The sequence below is a fragment of the Xyrauchen texanus genome, chromosome 47, assembly GCF_025860055.1.
Source record: "Xyrauchen texanus isolate HMW12.3.18 chromosome 47, RBS_HiC_50CHRs, whole genome shotgun sequence".
NCBI lineage: Eukaryota > Metazoa > Chordata > Actinopteri > Cypriniformes > Catostomidae > Xyrauchen > Xyrauchen texanus.
The window spans coordinates 2,460,195-2,481,575 of record NC_068322.1 but is presented as its reverse complement, the minus strand read 5'-3'; the positions used below and the strand labels follow the sequence as shown (position 1 = coordinate 2,481,575).

At 36.6% G+C, this 21,381-nt stretch overlaps 1 protein-coding gene across 4 annotated transcripts in view; it reads left to right on the top strand.

Moving 5' to 3' along the window:
* LOC127639279 (oxysterol-binding protein-related protein 8-like) overlaps positions 1–21,381 on the top strand; it is a 95,007-nt gene that overhangs the window by 31,046 nt on the left and 42,580 nt on the right. The window contains exons 1-3 of one of the 4 annotated variants that reach the window (XM_052121205.1): positions 2,152–2,490; positions 10,565–10,601; positions 12,660–12,800. In XM_052121205.1, coding sequence (XP_051977165.1) covers positions 2,488–2,490; positions 10,565–10,601; positions 12,660–12,800 — 181 coding nt within the window. In that variant the 5' untranslated portion in view covers positions 2,152–2,487. Of the gene's footprint in view, positions 1–2,151; positions 2,491–10,564; positions 10,602–12,659; positions 12,801–21,381 lie in introns of those variants that run through there. The other 3 variants (XM_052121204.1, XM_052121208.1, XM_052121207.1) reach the window with 3 other exon arrangements.

Sequence of the window (21,381 nt, the reverse complement as noted above, 5' to 3'; positions counted from 1 at the left end):
TATGCACAAATGTTAATTGTCCTGCAAAATAATGCAAAATATTATTCTTTTCTTTTGATTTGGGGGTTAAATCTGAACCGAACAGTTCTCATGAGATTCACACATGGCTTTTATTGACTCTATTACTGTCCACTGTTATATACTTTTATAGCATGTAATGAAACTGTAATTGATAACCCAAGAGACCTAAATTGTTTCCAAAATAATATTCGACTGACACCATTTCTTCACTTCCGAGTGTTATGAAGCTCTCTTAAGGGAGCTTAAGAGAGCTTCATAACAAGTAACCCTCACACCCTTCCTGTCTGAATCATCTGAACAGAGAGAGGCAGGACAGAAGGGGAAGTGGAGTAATAGGAGATCTTGCAGTAATATAAAATACTGCCACAGTTTATGACTCCTCTGGAAAAATCAGTAAACCTTGACCAGAGAGCCAGACTTTCATTACAGGAGACCGTTTGTCATCACTCTGAGCTCTATCCCAAGATGCACTTCACAATAAGTTGAGCTCAGAGAAGCATTTTTCTGCAATTCGGGCACACACATATTCAGAACCTGTTTTTCTGAAGCGTGTAATCTTTCACAATTCACTGGCAAAGATTGTGGCATGGAATTGACCGAGTCAGCTCGTCTGTGGTTAGATAAGTACACTGATAATAAAATGCAATATGAGGCTGATGATCATTTTACAAATGATGGAGGAAAAATACTTTTTTGGGTTGTTTGACAGGAAACCTTACCACTGGTTTCCTGTCTTGGCAGGTGGGTGGACTACACAAACTCTATGCAGCTCATATGTGACAGCATATGTCAGTGGTGCGAGGACATGAACAGGATGTTTCGACTAAATGTAGCACAGAGAGCTAATAAACACAAGCACACTAGTGATGATAAATAAGTGTTTGATTCACAAATTCTGCCGGGAGCAGAGAAATGGACAGTCAGTCTCCGTGACCCAATGAAAACTCTCTTTAAACAGTCTCTTGTTTATGTGAATAAACAAATTTCACAAATACCATCTATGTTTGCTCTGATACCTAAAAAGCTCTGTATTATTTTGCCAATTGCAGATGGTGTGTTTTGGGATGAATGAATGATGAATTATTAATGCTTGGATCATGGAAAATAGATGCGGCTCATGATGTGTTGTTGGTAATTATCAAACTGTTGACTATGTAACTTCATACACACAACTATGAAACTGGACCACATTAAAGTCTAGGCCAGTGGTTCCCAAACTTTACAGTGGCGTACCCCTTCAAACATTCAACATCCTTTCACGCGTACCCCATCTCTAATGCACAGATAACACTCACACAATGTATTCTAAATATATGTATATTTAATACATCTTTGTAAAACAACTCCCTTATATTAAACATGTTATACTTGTATAACATACTGAATAAATGCTTAATGCTAGATATGATGTAACTGCATAACTTGAACACTCCCCCTCATCGTGTCGCGGTATGCAAGAATAGCGTTCGATTCTGTGCCTGGAATTGCGCGTCATTGCAGGTACGGCATTGCTGGCTGAATTCGAGCATTGAGGGTAAGTATCTGTGCAACTGCACGGTCAGCTCAAGGTTTTTATGTCACCTTTAACACTGTTAGCAAGGTTGAGCTCATATGCTGAAGAAACATCAACAGTATCAAAACTCCCTGTGCATCCCTGTCCTCTAAGTTGCTCCATACAATTGCACTACAACTGCTTTGTGATACTCTTTTAGCACAGTCAACTGCAGACATATGCACCGGTAATATGCAACAATTTGGCTGCATGCGGACAGTCCATACGCTGATGCGAAACTTGCGTCATGCACACTGTGCATTAGATGTACCGATACGTGGAGAAATGAAGTACACTTTGGCCTTAAGCTTTAAACAAACTTTTGGTCAATGTGAAAGCATGCTTTATTTTAAAAATAAGGTATTTTAGTGGCACGTCTATAGGGATAAACCACTTATACATTGCCATCAACATTGAGACCCAACATTTAGTGCCATGGCAGACAAATTATACAGTTTAACCCAAAAGCGACCTTTTCTGACAACCAAAGTGACCTGTATGTTTCAGATGATCAAGCACAGGTAGGGAAAAACCGAAAGCCATTCGATTCTTAATAGAGAGCTGCTTTAAGGACTGCATGTGTGTGAGAAAAGTGTAGGATATTGTGTGTTATGTTGTCAGTGTGTCCAGTTAAGTGGAAGTCCAGCGCAAACAGACATTCAACTAATTACCAACAAACAGACGTAGAGAGAGAGAGAGAGAGAAGAAACTGGGAGGAGCGATGCTAGATGGAAGGTGTGCAAGAGAGAGTTACTCCAGTACTGTGTGTGTGTGTGTGTGTGTGTGTGTGTGAGAATTGAAAGATTCGTGCTCTCCTGCACGCTCTTAGTGTGAGTGAGTGTGTGCGTGTGTGTTTGTGTGATGTCAGTGTCACAGACGACAGATATGCTACACTGACCAACAGCAGCACACAAATGGTAGGATATCTCATTATTTCTCTCTCTCTCTTTGGGTTTAACTTATGGTTACTGATTTAAACACTCCTGCTTGTTTGTGCTACAGACAAGAATGATTCCTCAAATCATGCGGCTTCTCGAGGAATGATGTGCTATTACTTTTCAACTTTCGGTTGTTTTGACTTGTTTTGGCCTGTAAACACCACCCAGCATACTATAGAAACCGCTTAGCAACACTCTGAAAACCACCCACAACACCTTAGCATAATAGCTGCAAATTTTTGCATGGACAAACATCACCCTTTTTTTTCCATCCAAAAATGTAAAACTCTAGTTGGAATTATGTGATAGTTGGTAAATGTGTGTGTGAGTCAATTTGTTGTGACTGCTCCAGATATAATCTATGCGAGTAGTTTCTCTTCAGACAGCAGGCCTCTCTCTGTGTGTGTGTGTGTGTGTGTGTGTGTGTGTGTGGGCAGATTTAAGTGGTTTATGAGGAAATGTTTTAGGTTACAAACTGCATACAATGCTATTATGTATGACATTTCTAGTGTCTCCATAATTCCAATTGCTTATGAAAATGTAAAAATGCAGAACATTTTTTGTGAGGGTTAGGTTTAGGGGTTGTGTTAGGTTTAGGGGTAGGGTTATGGGATAGAATCTATAGTTTGTACAGTTTAAAAATCATTATGTCTATGGAGAGTCCTCATAAGGATAGCCGCGTGTGTGTGTGTGTGTGTGTGTGTGTGTGTGTGTGTGTGTGTGTGCGTGCGTGTGTGCGTGCGTGCGCGCGTGTATACCAGATATATCTTATCTTAATTCGTAAATATATCTTTTATATTTTTGAGAATTAAATTGTCATTTCTGACATATTTAAGAATTAAGTTTTATAATTTTACATATAGGCTATGTAAGAATTGAATATGGATTTCTCTATTTAAAGTTATTCGAGAATTTAATATATTATTTGAGATATATTTGAGAATTCAAAAGGCTACAGTATATCTAGTTAAGTTATTTTAGAATTGTATTTCTTTTTTGTGTTGGAAAATTCAGTATATCATTTTGCCTATTTGAGAATTAAATATATAATTGTATATATATTTGAGAATTTGATGGGTTTGTGTTGTGTGAATTTTATATATCTTTTGTATTCTGTATGTATTTGATAATTCAATAGGCTATATCTTAATTAAATATATCCTTTTATATTTCTATATTTAGGCTTTTTGAGAATTAATATATTATTAGATTTGAGAATACAAAATATGCTCAAAAAATTTTAAGATTTATGCATTTTAATTACATAATACAATTACATCATTGCATATATGTATTAATCTACATTTTTGTTGCAGTATCAAGCATGTGAACAGAAGTTTCTGAGTGCTTTTACACTCAGCTGATTGGCTAATGTGCATGCAAAACATGATTTGTTTATTTTCCATCGTCATCCGTCCTACCTGCCCCTGCTTGTTTTTATTGCTCTGTTTTTGCTAGTAAAACATGGCCTGTCCTCCATCCCTCTCTGTCTTAAGCACCTCTGCTTTGGTTTTCTCACGGCATCTCCTACGGTTGTCACGTCCCCACCTCTTCCTCGTCAACTGTGTGATGTTAAGCAGCTGTCATGAGCAGGTGTTTGCTGACTTCTTACTGACTAACAGAAGTGATTAGCAGATCAGAGATGCGTTTTGCTTCACACAATTCATTGACATTTTCACAACTCCAATGGAGCGGCAAAGATGGAAAGAGGTAACCAGAAGTTCCTCCATCAAAAAAAAGATTTAGGCAACGTTATGGTATTTTTGGTCACAAGATGCTTGCTGCACATTTCTGACCACACTGTATGTTTTCTTTTGTTTTGTAACTTTAGTGAGTATTGAAGTGAAGACTTGGCTGATACAGTCACGTACCGGCCGTCAGCTGTGACTGCTTGTGTGAAAGCTCTTGAGTGTTTCACATTAATCTTCCCAGTGGATTTGCAGGAAATCACCTGAACACTGAAGGTTTAAAACATCCGCTGCGTTCTGTATAGTACATCCGCTTTGTTTTGTAGTACACTTGACTCATCAGAATTCACTTCAGGAAAGATTTGGCCCATTAGAAAATGCTTAAGCAGTAACTATTTTTGCCCGCAGGGTCGTACGGGACTGTAAATAAAAGTGCTTTTGCTGAGGTTGGCAGCTAGAGCTAAAGGGAAGGAGACTCAGAGACAAAACCGCTGAGCGAAAACACTTGGTGGCAGTTTAGGTTAATCAGTGAGGAAATTGTGTGTCTGTTAAATATTGTTCTTTGAGTTAGTCAAGGCCAAATGCACTCTGAATTACAGAATATATTCACTTCAAGCCAAAAGTTTGCTCTTAACTACAATGTTTCCCATGATCTTAAAACCTTTAGATATACAGGCTTACTCTAAAAAGCTTATAATTAGTTTTGTAAAAAAAAAAAATATATATATACACTGATCAGCCACAACATTAAAACCACCTGCCTAATATTGTACAGGTCCCCTTCATGCTCCAACCTGCATCTCAGAATAGCACTCAGAGACAACCAGCAATAATGCCACGGTCCAACTCACTGAGATCACAGTTTTTCCCCCATTCTGATGGTTGATGTGAACATTAACTGAAGCACCTGACCCGCATAGGCATGATGTTATGCACTGCACTGCTGCCACTTGATTGGCTGATTAGAACATCGCTTGGCTTGATTGTTGGTGTCAGACTGGCTGTTTTGAGTGTTTATGGGATTTTCACACACAACAGTCTCTAGAATTTCCTCCGAATGGTGCCAAAAAACATCCAGTGAGCGGCAGTTCGTGGACGGTAACGCCTTGTTGATGAGAGAGGTCATCAGAGAATGGCCTGACTGGTTTGAACTGACAAATGATAAACTCATGAATATAATGTAAATATTACTTATGTATAGTGCAAGTCATGGTTTAAAATGATTAAACTAAAAATGAATGTTAAGGGTCAGTGTTTAAACAATGATTTTGTATGAACTGTAAGATTAATGATCAATTAGTTTTGGACTTTAATTAGTCTTTGAAGTCCTTCCTGGATTAACTGCAGAAGTTCACATAAATGTATTGTACTTGTTAATTGGCTGATAAAGGCTTTTGTTGGCAAATACATTTACATTTCACATTTATGCATTTGGCATACGCTTTTATCCAAAGTGACTTACAGAGCCCTTATTACAGGGACAATCCCCCCGGAACAACCTGGAGTTAAGTGCCTTGCTCAAGGACACAATGGTGGTGGCTGTGGGGATCGAACCGACATCCTTCTGCGTAACAGATTAGTGCTTTAGCCCACTACGCCACCACCACTCCCAATTAGTTGCTGGTCGATGTGTTCCATTTCAAGAGTGTAGTCCATCATTAGACCGAGGTGATGCAGGCCGAGATGAGTGAGTTGCATCGTAGTTCAACCAGCTGGTAATTTTGGTGTGGTCTATCCTAAGTCCAAGGTTCAGGCAGTGGCATATGAATTATCCCATGTCTTATGGTTGGAGTTGGCATCGGTTCATCCTCTGAAGTCCATCGTAATGGACTGAAGTGAGGTTTGGCTGGCACCGGCTGCTATTAGTCATCATCACACAGCGACACATAGCAGTGCAGTCCAACACGAAGCAGGAATGGAGCTGGATCCAGCCGGTTCTGGTGACCTCAGGATAGGAGTCCCAAGGTTGAGACAGGGAAACAAATAATATAATATTAGCATAGATGCTATTCAATTTATTGCGAGTTATAGATCATGATCAATGTTTCTGGTTCCAGCAGACCTAATTAAAAATGAAATAGGTGAGTTGGACTGGATAGTAAAGTACCAGATAAAATATAAGATTTAAACACTTTTCATCACAACATCATTCCCAGACTTCAATTTGTGTTATTCCATAGTTCTGATTAGGGCTGGGTATTGATACAAATTTCATGTTTTGATTTTATTCGATTCTGATTCACAAGCTTTTAGTTTGATTTTCCATTTCGATTAGATTCCGATTCATTTGGGTAGCTTTAATGTCAACTTTGCCTCCCATATGAGAGAAATCCACTCTCTGCTCAAGTTGTTAAATATACAGGTAGCTAGATACATAAGGAAAATATTAATTTTACAAATTGTATTTAATCATTAGATTTTCATCACTTTGGTCACATTTTAGCTTTTACTGAAATGCACAAATTCCACAAATTGCATATATATATATATATATATATATATATATATATATATATATATATATATATATTATATTGCATATTTATTTTGTTACATGTTTATTGATTACATACGTCATTTTTACTATTTACAAGTATTTGTATTAATACAGTTTGTAGAAAGTGTTAAACTGGTACTGTCTCTTTAAGAATAGCAGCAGCAGCTCAGCGAGCGTCTCATAGAAATGTTCTGGTTGAGCGCAAATTCATTTTTCTTTCTTTACCTCATCTGTGCTATTTGTGATTAGAATAAAATGTATCTATTTTCTTTGTTCTTATAGTTATTAACAGCTGACTGTAAAGAACAGAAAGGGTATTAAAAGAGACATTATACAATGAGAAATGGTTTGCGTAGATCTCGTCTTTCGACACACATTAAACGGAACGAGTAAAATAAAACTTTTACTCTCGACACGCAGTGAAAAGATCTCGCTGCTGAACTTCTTCACTACTATACTACACAATCACTGGCATTGGCAAATCACAGACATCATTAGTCGCATTGCGCAACGTTTTGTCTCATATGCGAGTGATTATTGGCATTATAGATGGTTGCGCAGAGAGTAAAAGATCAATCTTGGGATGAATTGAAGATCTGTCTGAAACACTCGGTTTTCAGCTCTCTGGCCCTTTAAGACTTCAGTGTAAACGCCCACTGTTATGATCGGAAGAAAATGCTCCACAACATTATAAAACTACATTTCAGGGTTTACACATAATACACACCAAATACATTGCATCCAAATACATTAAGCACAGTGGCACCTTAAATATAAGACAGTCATGACATTTAAATATTTGCAAAAAAACTGTTTACTTACGGTTTTGCGTTGGGTCCGATGTAGTTTTTAACTGCACCATGTTTAATAATGCTCATTCAATAACAGTTCCTTTGCACAAGCAATGCATGCTGATATCAGCCGAAAAAACATACAAATCAAAACGTGGTGATGTTGGATGCTTGAGCCAACGTCATCAGGCCAAAGCAGAGACGCTAGTCTTCACATCTCAAATCTTCCATGTTTGTTTACACACTGAATGGCATGCGTTTCTCACAGTCAGTGGCTTCAGCAGAAGGAGACGCGTTTTAAAGAGTTGCACTTAAAACGCAGCGCTCATCGCCGGAAACACATTGAAAGGATCAGAGATTTCCAATCTAGTGCTTTACAAAAAGTTTACAAAAGACTAACAATTAAAAATAGCACAGATGGGTGCAAAAACAGTCCAGGACACCTTCAAAACAGCAAGTAACAGATGAAAAATAGGCGTTGATTTCTTGCTGAAGAGGCAGTCGTATGCAGATGTATTTGGTCCTTGTGACATCACACGTTTCTGGCAGCTGGTTTAAATAAACACTCTTTTTCTATTAAGGAGGAAGTTTTAGTTCTAAAACTTACAGTATGTTTTTATAGTAAAATGACCTCATGTCATGGCCCCTTTAAAAAGTATTAAAAATAGGCTAGTAATAATAAAGAGTGAGTAGGTGTGTCCAAACTTTTGACTGGTAGTGTAAAAATATACCCTAACATCCTCTGAAGGTGTTTTTGTGTGCTGATTGTGACCGCTGTGTGAGTATGTTGACATTGACCGACGGAGTCAAAGCTTGAGGAAGCTCAGCAGAAACCATGCTGTTACAGGGGCACGATGGGATAGAAAGGGTCGATTGTCTGATTGGTAGTGATTTGAAATCTGTGCCTCTTCGGAATCTGTGCAGAATTCAAGAGCACATCATCCACTATGTTACTCATTTTACCCAAAGTCAACATTGTAGATTGTTTTGTTTAGTTCTGTAATCTCAGACCATCCACTGTACGCATGAATGCTCAAACTAACCAGAGCCGTCACTGATTGACTCTAGTTAGCAGTGCATGACTACATATGAATCACAGAAAGCTGATCTGTTTTGCACTGTTAACTATACACAAAATATGCCAAAAAACTGACTTTATCTCCGTAATCCCTTGTCATTGAACGTTTTCACTTGTCAAATTGATTACGCATGGCTGACTGCATATAGTGCATTTTTACAATGAAATCGGTAACTGAGAACGTTTGTTGTTGCGTGATGCTGTATCTATGCTGCTAGCTAGATGTTGGCGCAACACCTCACAAATTTTACTGAGCTCTCCTTTAAATTGCAAAAAAAATCAAAAGAGTGTGTCCAACAATACTGTATTACATTTAATCATTTAGTGACGTACAGATGAGGAAAACTTGTAGGCAATTTATCATATAGAAGCCCACAATATATTGAAAGTGCTATATTACCAAAAACAATTATTTTAGGAGTAAGCGTAATGTGGAATGGTGTAAAAGTGCACATTGAAATTAATATTATACTTTGTTACGTGTGTGTGTGTGTGTGTGTGTGTGTGTGTGTGTGTGTGTGTGTGTAAACAGAGGCAAGAAGAAGTAGTTTAGGTTTCGGTTAAACAGCACAGATGATTGAATTAATCATCAGGGATTGTACAGATGTATGTCTCAAACCTTAAGAAAGAAATGGGTAGAAGTTAAACGTGTTGTGTTTGTCAGTTTTATCGGAAGGCCTTTTGGTAGGGTGATAGGAAATGGCGTAGACCAACATGGACAGTAATGATAACACTAATGCTGCACTTCCCCGCAGAATGTGAGAGGAAACGGAGCAGACTTATAGATTTACATTTGCATATACATTTATGCATTTGGCAGATGCTTTTATCCAAAGCGACTTAGAGTGCACTTATTACAGGGACAATCCCCCCGGAGCAACCTGGAGTTAAGTGCCTTGCTCAAGGACACAATGGTGGTGGCTGTGGGGATCAAACCAGCAACCTTCTGATTACCAGTTATGTGCTTTAGCCCACTATGCCACCACCACTCCACTTATAGATATGTTTTAGGATCATAAAACAGATGCTTTTCTGTTTGCTCGGCTATAATTATGAATGCATGCCGTTATCCTTGACAGAAACAACAAAAGATTGATTCATGTTTTAATTGCAATGCTTCGGACTGGCTGACCTGGAGAGGGAGTGCTTGGCTATGTTCGAAATTGCTTGCAACCATACTACTTGTACTATTTTTTGCAGTATGCAATGTTTATTTGTATGAATATGAATAAATGACCAACTGCATGTGCTACAATATGCGGTATACACAATAGGGGATGCATACTTCATGTACAATGCAATGTGCTCAACTTCTGTGAAGGCTTTTGGATTTATTCTGTTTTTGTGTTTTTTGTATTTAATTCCAGTAATGCTAAACAGGTTTGATACCATGTTGAGTGGCCAAACATTACAAATCCTTTTGCTTTTTAATCCACTGTGACTGTTATTAAATTATTCTTGTATAGACCTACAGTATTTTGGTAACTTAAGACAGACGCTCATGATTAAACTAGATTGATGATCCGACATTAACCTACACGACCTCAAACATGGTATTATAAACCAGTTTTGTTTGTTTAAATGGAACTTAATGTGGGTGCCAATTAAACTACTCAAGTGTATTTGGTTTACCTTGTGATTGACAGATGTGCAAGCCAATCAGAATCTACTGTCTCTCACAGCTAATCACTGCAGCCTGCTATTGCAATGGCATTGTAAATGGTGCTAATCTACATTGTCAGGACTGTGATGTTTGTATATGTTTAACCCTCATCTTTGTTGCTGTTCAGTTGTAATTTTGTTGCCACTGTTTTTTTTGTCATTCTTAACTAATGCTGCATTTCTTTTCTCCCTGTTTGTCTTTATTTTGTCTCTTTTCATGCGGTCTGTCTGTCTGCTGCCAACATGTGTCCAAAACCCCACCAACACACACCACTGTCTGGCGGACACCCTTTGTGTGTGTGTGTGTGTTGTGTGTTGTGTGTGTGTGTGTGTTCAGCATCATGCAGAGAACAAAGAACACCCTGCCACCCCAGGTAAGAGGCTGACATTCACCTGTGTGTGTTAGTTGTTACATGTGTCTTTTGTACAAATGCACTTGTGTGCCATAGTCTGTTATGCCTAGTCTATGTTTGGAATGCAATACTTGTACATAGCAGTTATTTTGGGGCTGCTGTGGCTCAGGTGGTAGAGCGGGTTGGCCACTAATCTCAGGGTTGGCGGTTCGATTCCTGGCCCACACGACTCCACATGCTGAAGTGTCATTGGGCAAGACACTGAACCCCAAGTTGCTTCCAATGGCAGGCTAGCACCTTACATAGCAGCTCTGCCATCATTGGTGTGTGTGTGTGTGTGTGTGAGAGAGAGAGAGAGAGAGAGAGAGAGAGAGAGAGAGAGAGAGAGAGTGTGTGTGTGTGAGAGAGAGAGAGTTTGTGTGTGTGTGTGTGTGTGTGAGAGAGAGAGAGTGTGTGTGTGTGTGTGTGTGTGAGAGAGAGAGAGAGAGAGAGAGAGAGAGAGTGTGTGTGTGTGTGAGAGAGAGTGTGTGTGTGTGTGTGAGAGAGTGTGTGTGTGTGTCTGTGTGAGAGTGTGTGTGAGAGTGTGTGTGAGAGTGTGTGTGTGTGTGAGAGTGTGTGTGAGAGAGAGAGAGAGAGTGTGTGTGTGTGTGTGTGTGTGTGTGTGTGAGAGAGAGTGTGAGATAGGTTAGTAATCGATTTAATCACAATAAAATCATATTAACACTTATAATATAGGTTTTTTGTGGTTATTCACTTCCATTGTAATTGCACCATTTCTTTTTTTAAATAAACGAGGGATGAGTTGTCATTCATTTTTATGGTAATTAACATAATAGCACAAATGCTGTCGATTGAGCGTAACTTCTTTTGGACCACATATAACAAGGCACATATACTGTAAGTTTTCTGAAAATAGTGTTAACAGTATTCAAATCTGAGATGTGTTTTCTCATTTTTATAATGTGGCTGTTTGGCTAATTGCCTCATTAGTGATCAGACGCTTTATTGTCACAGTGGTGTGAGTTAATATTCAGATTGCATCTTAAACAAGCATCTCTAATGAATTGATTAGCATGAAGTGATTAAGCTCTGTTCTTTTAGCTTTCACGTCATCCTGTGTGCATCTTTTTGTAAAACACTGTGTTGTATAACATATGGTACGCAAACACATGTACCCATGCATATATTAATTAGAGACTTGTGTTTAATTTCCTCCTAACACTTTATCTATTGCATCGTTGCTTGAATTGCGCAGATTTTAATACATTATCAAATGCTGTAAATATTAGGGTAATATAACATTTACGTGGAAAATCACAGAAAACGTGTGAGATCTTTGATAGTATGTCATCCAGCAGTCACGAAAACTCATTGGTTAAAAAATCGTTTTGCATCATTAAAAGACATGAGGTGATACTGGTTAAAAGTCTTTATGCTGTACTACTTAACTGTTTACTTAGTTACCGATTTGACCGATATATCGGCACCGATAGTTACTTTTGGGAATGATCGGTTAGCTGCAAAATGAATGCAGATAGTTGCCAATGGTTCTTTTTATTATTATTATTCTGCTTTATAGTGTTTATATTGTTTTATAATGTAGATGATTTTAAAAGTGCATGTTTTGTTTCCTGTGTTTGTGTGAGCTGGCAGCACGGACATTTCAAAATAAGAGTCCTCAGTTTTCTGGTTGTTATTTGGATTTTGGATGCACAATAAACTGCATCTGGGATTTTATTGATTGTTGACTCTTGTAGCCTCTATATCTGTGCCTGTCACAGTAAGGAAAGGTGTAGACATTTTTTTCAACAGTCAATAAGTTATGGCTGATTAAACTGTTATCGGCCTGTTCTACCAGCTTAGTTATCGGTCAACTTTTAAATAGTAGTAATAACAATGTATTATACCATTATACTTTGCCATGTACTTCTTACTCTTATCATGTTGCCCATTTTTATAACCATGCATGTCACCCACAAGAGGGAGTACTGCACTTACGTGCAGGTGTGTTTTCTGCATTGATTCATTTAAAAAGTCTTCATTTTCTAAATGTCTTGTGTCTCTCTTATTTTGCCATAGCTGCCTTAATGCCTGGTGATGATGCGACACTTTTGACCCCGGGAAGGATGAGTCAGCGTGGGAAGGAGGCGGGGCTGCACACGCCCAGTAAAGACCTGCACACAAGCCCCTCCCTCAGCCCAGGCGTCAGCTACAGTCACGGTAAAACAACAGACAACATGTGAAATTCTCATGTGAAAGTTGAAAGAAAACTGATCCCAGGCCTGTACAGACAGAAACTATTGCCAGAGAGCAACATCGCATTGTGTGATTCATTTCCGAGTAATTTATGCTTTTTTGATTAGGACAATATAAGTATGACTTCTCTGGGCTGATCTGTCATCTACAGCCACAGATTTTGGACTGTTGTTTATGGTGAAGTATTTTCAAGGTTAAGATCTTGTGAAAATAATCAATAATCAACTTGATCAGCTGTTGTTTACTTTAAAAACAACATGACATGGCGTTTGCGGCCACAGTGTGACACATTTCTGAGTGAAACAGGACATTCATCATTAAATAATTCAGGGTGGGATTGGTTTCATAAGGATTTGATTGGATCATTTATATTAAGATGTGATGTTTTTGGTTGCCTAGGTAACGCCTTGTGTTTTTTATTTAGTTTTTCTTACATGCACTGACACATAATGCACAACAGGACAAGGAATGTTAAAAAGTGAACATGATACATTTTAAGGTCATGGTGATGATTCTTACCAATTTTCAATGTGTAGTTTTAGTGTTTTCCACTAGAGGTCCCTAAAGTCTAAAGGAAATGGACCAGAACACTTACATCAGTTGATATCGAAGCATTCTTGTACTCCACAGATTTTGTAATAGATCTTCTTTAGACAGTTAGCCTTTCATATGACTTCACTACCATCATATTGACCCTTTTAATATCCTTGTATATCTAATAGTTTATCAAACTCCTCTGGATGTTGTGTCCTAGACGTCGCACTTGACTTGTGGCACTGACATGTTTTTTTTATAGTTTCTACCTTAGTAATCCTTTCGAGTCGCGCTGTCATATAAAGCAAAAGATTACACTTGTTGTTCATTATTCAGAGTCACATGATTCAAATAAAAACATTCAGTGACATCCGAAAATCTCATATTTAAGTGTTCCTTCAACTTTAGGCACTTTCATGCCTAAACTAGGGTTGATCCCAGGGGTTGATTTTTATTCAAACAAAGAGATTACATTACAACGTTTTGTTAATTTGTTATATGAGGGTCTCATTAAAACATACTTTTTTATATATTAAAAAAAATAATAAAAAAAATAACCTTTTTATGTATAGATTTGACTGTTTTAACCTTGTCCCTATGAAACTACGAATATGAACTATACAAATATATTTGAAAATAACAATTAAATCTATGTTAGTCTAAACGTAGTCAAATAAACAAACTATTTCACTATTTATTTTGTGTCAGTTCTTCCAAAATGATGACACCTCACCAAACAATTTAGCCCCTAATAAAGTTTTTACAAAGGTTAGTGTACTTGTTTAAGTGTCAGTGTAAAGCACACTTGAGATGAAATACGAGACAAGTGATGTTTAAAGAAAACAAACAAAAATGAATAAATAAATAAGGGAAATATCACTGGGGTGCAGAATATTTTTAATGGGCATCGTTTCCAGTCAAGATGTAATTTTGAAAAGTGTGAAAATTTGGTATGTATTTACAAAAATAAAAGTAGTCTTCACTAATTATTCAAAGTTGCCCTTTTTTATTCCAAAACTTTAAAAATGTCATTCCAGCACAGAATTGTATTAAACACAAAACAGATTTTGAGATGTGCTGGAAATGACACTCTGGTGGGAATATTCATACATTTCACAAAAATACATAAATCTCCGGTAATGCATGTACAGACACTGTTGGACAAATTGTTAGTAGACAAATAAAAAAACTAGCAAGAGTGTGAAACATTTTTTTATCAAGACTTTACTTTCTAGAAGTCCACAATGCTAAAATTGCCCAGTGTTGAAGAAGCACACGTTTACAGTCACATGTGATGCCTTGGGTTATCCGCTATTTTATTTTTTATAAAAAATTCTTCCCAATTTGGAATGCCCAATTCCCACTACTTAGTAGGTCCTCGTGGTGGCACAATTACTCGCCTCAATCCGGGTAGTGGAGGACAAGTCTCAGTTGCCTCCACTTCAGAGACCGTCAATTCGTGCATCTTATCACGTGACTCGTTGTGCATGACACCGCGGAGACTTACAGCCTTTGGAGACTCATGCTACTCTCCGCAATCCACGCACAACTCACCACACGCCCCATTGAGAGCGAGAACCACTAATCCCAGTTATCCCATGTGACTCTACCCTCCCTAGCAACCGGGCCAATTTGGTTGCTTAGGAGACCTGGCTGGAGTCACTCAGCACGCCCTGGATTCAAACTTGCGACTCCAGGTGTGATAGTCAGCGTCAATACTCACTGAGCTACCCAGACCCTGTTTTTTTTTTTTTGTTTAACTGACTTAATTGAATAAGTTTTACTCACAACTGAAAAAGTAATCTGAAGTGATTGAATATAGCTGAACTTAAATTGGATGTAGTTATAACAACTTCACATTAGTTTACTGAACTTCAAGGCGTGCCGCTGTAAAGTTAGTGTTCAGTAAACCTAACTTTACTTGTCAAGATAACCTAGCTAGTTTTACACTACAGGATGGTCTCTTCTTGAGAGACACAGGCTACACGCGTAATAGTTTGATACTCATAGATGTCAACACTTTACACACAAACCTCAGTATTGGTTATACTCAACAAACATCAAGGAAAAGATTAGCTCTTAAAGGTGCACTCAGTAATTTTTCCCCATTAATAAAGTTTTACTCCTAAAGAAATTAATAGACATTTTGAAATACATGTATAAAATCATGATCACTCACATGAGATGATGACTCTAATCATATCAGTAACCTTATAAAAGCTGTTTTATTCTACATGGGGCAGGGGCGCCCTCATGCGGGGGCTGCCATTTTAGAATCACATGACCAGCTGAATACTACTCACTTAATCTCAGTATCTGCCCTGTTTTTGGACACTTTCATGCAATTAATCATGGCTGATTGTGAACAGTGAATTTCTACCATAGCATCTGTCACTGAAAACTGTTGATTTTAATGATGCTACATCCACACCACTAGGTGTCACTGTACATCCAAGATGACCTTTAATATCACCACACAGCTGCTAATCAACAGTAATGGCAAAAACAACAACAGCAGCATAAATACAGTCAAACAAAATAAGCCCACAACACTAACCTCATTATTTATTCATGCTGCAATGCATGCTGGGAGCTGACACATCTTTTGTTAAGCGAGTTGAGATGACAAATACACTTGTTGATTAAACTAAAGTATAAGTTGAGAGAATCACAAATTATTATGTCATTTTGACTGGACAGTTTTGTTGTGTCGACTCAAAAAAGCACCTTGATGCAACTAGATGTTTTAGGGTGTACCTCTTTTAAGCTTTTATAATGATGAGGATTGTGAAAACCTTTTATAACATGAATAAATGCGGCAAGTTTCCAATAATTTTTTGGTTCAAGTGTTCGCATTTGGAGTGTCGCACGTGTGGCGAATGAGTTGTTTTTGTTGTTCTGTTGTAAGGCTATGCACGCACACACACTTCTGCACAATATTGTACATGCACAGTGCCTTCACACCCATTGCACCTTGTCAGATCTCCATGGCAACATCAAATTTCCTTCATTATACTCGGAGGGAGATGTGTTCCTCTTCAGTGCCTATTCACTGTTCATTCAGCCTCTCCTTTAGAGTCTCATATGAACCACAGGTCTTTGGGTGTGTCTGTAATAGTTTCCTCTGCATGGAAATGTATAAAAGAAAGTTTGATTGTAAGTTCATCTTGCAGGGCCACATTTCCCTCAATTATTCAGTGCCGGTAGCGGTAACCTGACTGGCATGAGCATGCTAATCCTCTTTACTAGCCCTTCTCTTTTTCTGCGTGTCTGACAGCAAGTTTGACCTGGTTGACCTGGATTTAACGGATTACATCCCATCAGTAATTGGGGTTAAAATGCACAGCATGCACATCCACCAATCAGAAGTTGCTTTACCTGCATCTGCGGTCATTTTGACCAATCAGGAGCAGTTTGCACACGGTTGGCTCGATGTGAGCGTACATTTCACATATTAACCCACTGTCTGATAATATTATGGGCGCTCTGTGGGCTGGACGGAATGGGTTGGACGTAAGATCCGTATGTTGTGTGTTTGTGAATGCATGAGTCTTGCTTTTGTTTGATTTAATAAGCAACTGTCGTATCTTCCTGCACGAAAGGCAAGTACTGTAGCATTGCAGTTCTTTATGTAGTATGTGTTTAGCATGACTTTGTTTAGGCTTATGAAATGAATTGCGTCGTATGCATATTATTATTTTCGTGTGCAAGAGTACCTGGTGAGAACAGCATACAAGTGTGGATTTAAAAGTTTACAAATTGAAGGAATAGTTCACCCAAAAAATTTTATTCTGTCATTTGTCATGCAAAATATGTATGCATTTCTGTCTTCCATGGAACACATGTTTTATTCCATACAATGAATGTGAATGGTGACTGAGGTGAACATTCTGCCTTGCATCTCCTTTTGTGTTTCCATGGAAGAAATAAAGACATACAGCTTTGGAACTACATGGGGGTGAATAAATAATGACATCATTTTTATTTTTGGATGAATTGTGCCATTACTGTACAAAGAACAGTGTTGTTTTGTTAAAATAAGTGTGGAACTGTGGAGTTTTCAGGAGTGCAAATGGAGTATTTAAGTTTGAAGATATGATGCATCTCTTTCTTGAGGATACTGGTTGTTTTGGTGGTTTGTATAGTAGAGTTTAAGGTGTTCTGAGGTCTGGAAAGCTTATTTGTCAGGCTGGTAATCCAGCATCATTGTCAGGTTGCATAAGGCAATTGCATTCTAGGAGCTTTCAAAGTAGACGCACATGCCTGATACATACGAGCCATCACCCACAACAGCCTAGAACAATGGCGGTGACTTTAGATGGGAGAAGCACCACTTGTGTGCTTTTTAGAAAATGTCAAAATCACGTTGAAAAGCACAGTAGATCTCTAACATTTTACTAGCTGGATTAAACAAGTTCAGTTACTTATTTAGTTAAGTGGGAAACTGTTCAAACTTCAATTTTCTTTGTGGAGTTTCGCACGAGGAATGCCCACACCCGCTCAGTTACCACAAACAAACACACATACACATGCACTGGCTAAAATATATCTCTAAAAGAGTCTCTATCGGGGGTTGCGTTAGCCAACATTTTTCCGTCAATTCCAAATGCTGTCCGTTATTAAGAGACAATGTAAACGTGCGCATCAGTTTTAATTTTAATCATCATTACATGGCGTTACTCGCTGTTTGTGTGTGTGAGTGAGAGAGAGAGCAAGCTTGAACACTCTCAAATGAATTACCATGAGAATAAGGCAAAAGTAACCAACAGACTACTTCCCATACAAAGTAATGATGAGACAATTATTTGTTCAATACTTATTATATATTTCATTATCAGTGACAGTTATGTCCCTCAAGGTTATTTTTCTCCATTAACTACATCTTATGGAGTTTTGTGTTCCTTGGCACAGTCACCTTTAGCCTTCTCACTGGGGTCTAAATACAGTATTATTATGAACTTATTTGATAATATTGTTATTTTAAGGCACAACTTATAATCACGTTTTATCAAAATGCACAGTGTTAAATCTACAACAAACAAGTGTAATGTTCTGTTAAAACCAGATTATCTGAAAATGATGTGTGTTGTGAAAAGCGCTATACAAATAAAATGACTTGACCTAAATAGAACTTAGCCTACCTGTGTCAGCATAATCAGACTTGTTACAAATTACTTGTTAATTAATTACTGAAAATAAAATAGTTCAATGATTTGGTGTTTCCCAAAAATGTAGAGTACAAAACAGACATCAGGGGTTTTTTATGCAAAGACTATAAGAAAGGAAATATCAACATGTTGTTGACCTCGGGTGTTTTTCTCATAGCTTTGTGTGTGCTTCAGTCAGATGGTCTGTTAGTTAATTAGTTTTAGTTAGTTAGTTATGTAAGGTAGGTAGTTAATTAGTTAGTTTGTTTGTTATATAAATTAGGTAGTTATTTCGTTTGTTTGTTTGTAAGGTTAGTTAGTTAGTTAGTTATGTAAGGTAGGTAGTTATTTAGTTAGTTTGTTTGTAAGGTTAGTTAGTTAGTTAATTATGTAAGGTAGGTAGTTATTTAGATAGAAAGTTATGTAGATAGAAATGTAATTAGTTTGTTTATGTAAGGTAGGTAGTTATTTAGTTAGTTGGTTGGTTAGTTAGTTAGTTATGTAAGGTAGGTAGTTATTTAGATAGAAAGTTATGTAGATAGAAATGTAATTAGTTTGTTTATGTAAGGTAGGTAGTTATTTAGTTAGTTGGTTAGTTAGTTATGTAAGGTAGGTAGTTATTTAGATAGAAAGTTATGTAGATAGAAATGTAATTAGTTTGTTTATGTAAGGTAGGTAGTTATTTAGATAGAAAGTTATGTAGATACAAATGTAATTAGTTTGTTTATGTAAGGTAGGTAGTTATTTATTTAGTTAGTTTGTTTGGTTAGTTAGTTAGTTAGTTATGTAAGGTAGGTAGTTATTTAGTTAGTTAGTTTGTTTGGTTGGTTAGTTATGTAAGGTAGGTAGTTATTTAGATAGAAAGTTATGTAGATAGAAATGTAATTAGTTTGTTTATGTAAGGTAGGTAGTTATTTAGTTAGTTTGTTTGGTTAGTTAGTTAGTTATGTAAGGTAGGTAGTTATTTAGATAGAAAGTTATGTAGATACAAATGTAATTAGTTTGTTTATGTAAGGTAGGTAGTTATTTATTTAGTTAGTTTGTTTGGTTAGTTAGTTATGTAAGGTAGGTAGTTATTTAGTTAGTTAGTTTGTTTGGTTGGTTAGTTATGTAAGGTAGGTAGTTATTTAGTTAGTTTGTTTGTTTGGTTAGTTAATTAGTTAGTTATGTAAGGTAGGTAGTTATTTAGATAGAAAGATATGTAGATAGAAATGTAATTAGTTTGTTTATGTAAGGTAGGTAGTTATTTAGTTAGTTAGTTTGTTTGGTTAGTTAGTTAGTTAGTTATGTAAGGTAGGTAGTTATTTAGTTAGTTAGTTTGTTTGGTTGGTTAGTTAGTTATGTAAGGTAGGTAGTTATTTAGTTAGTTTGTTTGGTTAGTTAATTAGTTAGTTATGTAAGGTAGGTAGTTATTTAGATAGAAAGTTTGTTTGGTTAGTTAGTTAGTTATGTAAGGTAGGTAGTTATTTAGATAGAAAGTTATGTAGATAGAAATGTAATTAGTTTGTTTATGTAAGGTAGGTAGTTATTTAGTTAGTTAGTTTGTTTGTTTGTTTGTTTATGTAAGGTAGTTAGTTATGTAGATAGAAATGTAATTAGTTTGTGTAAAGTAGGTAGTTATTTAGTTGTTTGTTTGTTTAGTTAGTTAGTTAGTTAGTTATGTAAGGTAGGTAGTTATTTAGATAGAAAGTTTGTTTGGTTAGTTAGTTAGTTATGTAAGGTAGGTAGTTATTTATATAGAAAGTTTGTTTGGTTAGTTAGTTAGTTATGTAAGGTAGGTAGTTATTTAGATAGAAAGTTATGTAGATAGAAATGTAATTAGTTTGTTTGTTATGTAAGGTAGTTAGTTATGTAGATAGAAATGTAATTAGTTTGTGTAAAGTAGGTAGTTATTTAGTTGTTTGTTTGTTTGGTTAGTTAGTTAGTTAGTTAGTTACTTATGTAAGGTAGGTAGTTATTTAGATAGAAAGTTTGTTTGGTTAGTTAGTTAGTTATGTAAGGTAGGTAGTTATTTAGATAGAAAGTTTGTTTGGTTAGTTAGTTAGTTATGTAAGGTAGGTAGTTATTTAGATAGAAAGTTATGTAGTTAGAAATGTAATTAGTTTGTTTATGTAAGGTAGGTTGTTATTTAGTTAGTTTGTTTGTTATGTAAGGTAGTTAGTTATGTAGATAGAAATGTAATTAGTTTGTGTAAAGTAGGTAGTTATTTAGTTGTTTGTTTGTTTGGTTAGTTAGTTAGTTAGTTAGTTAGTTAGTTAGTTAGTTAGTTAGTTAGTTAGTTAGTTACTTATGTAAGGTAGGTAGTTATTTAGATATAGGTTTATAGATATAGTAATTTAGATATATTAGTTAGTTATGTAAGGTAGGTTGTTAATTTGTTACTTATGTAAGGTTGGTAGTTATGTAGATATAAATTTTGTTTGTTTGTTTTACAAAGGTATGTAAAGTAGATAGTTAGTTATGTAAGATAGGTAGCTATTTAGATAGAAAGTGAAGTAGTTGTGTAATGTTTATGTTAGTTAGATTGTTTATGTAAGGTATGTAGTTATGTAGATAGAACTTTAGTTAGTTAGTTATGTAAGGTAGGTAGTTATTTAGATAGAAAGTTAAGTAGTCATGTATGTAGAAAGTTAAGTAGTTCTTTAGTTAGTTAAGTAGGTAGGTTGGTAAGTATTTTGAAAGAAAGTTTAGTAGACAGACAGACAGATAGATAGATAGTTTGTGTACAACAATCAGTGTATAGTGTATTCCATCCATCCATACATCCATCAAGATTGATTTTATCCTTTAAGAACCACTATATCTATACCACTGTGATCAACACCAGCCACAGACTCCTGACTGATAGTTAATGTAATATTTTC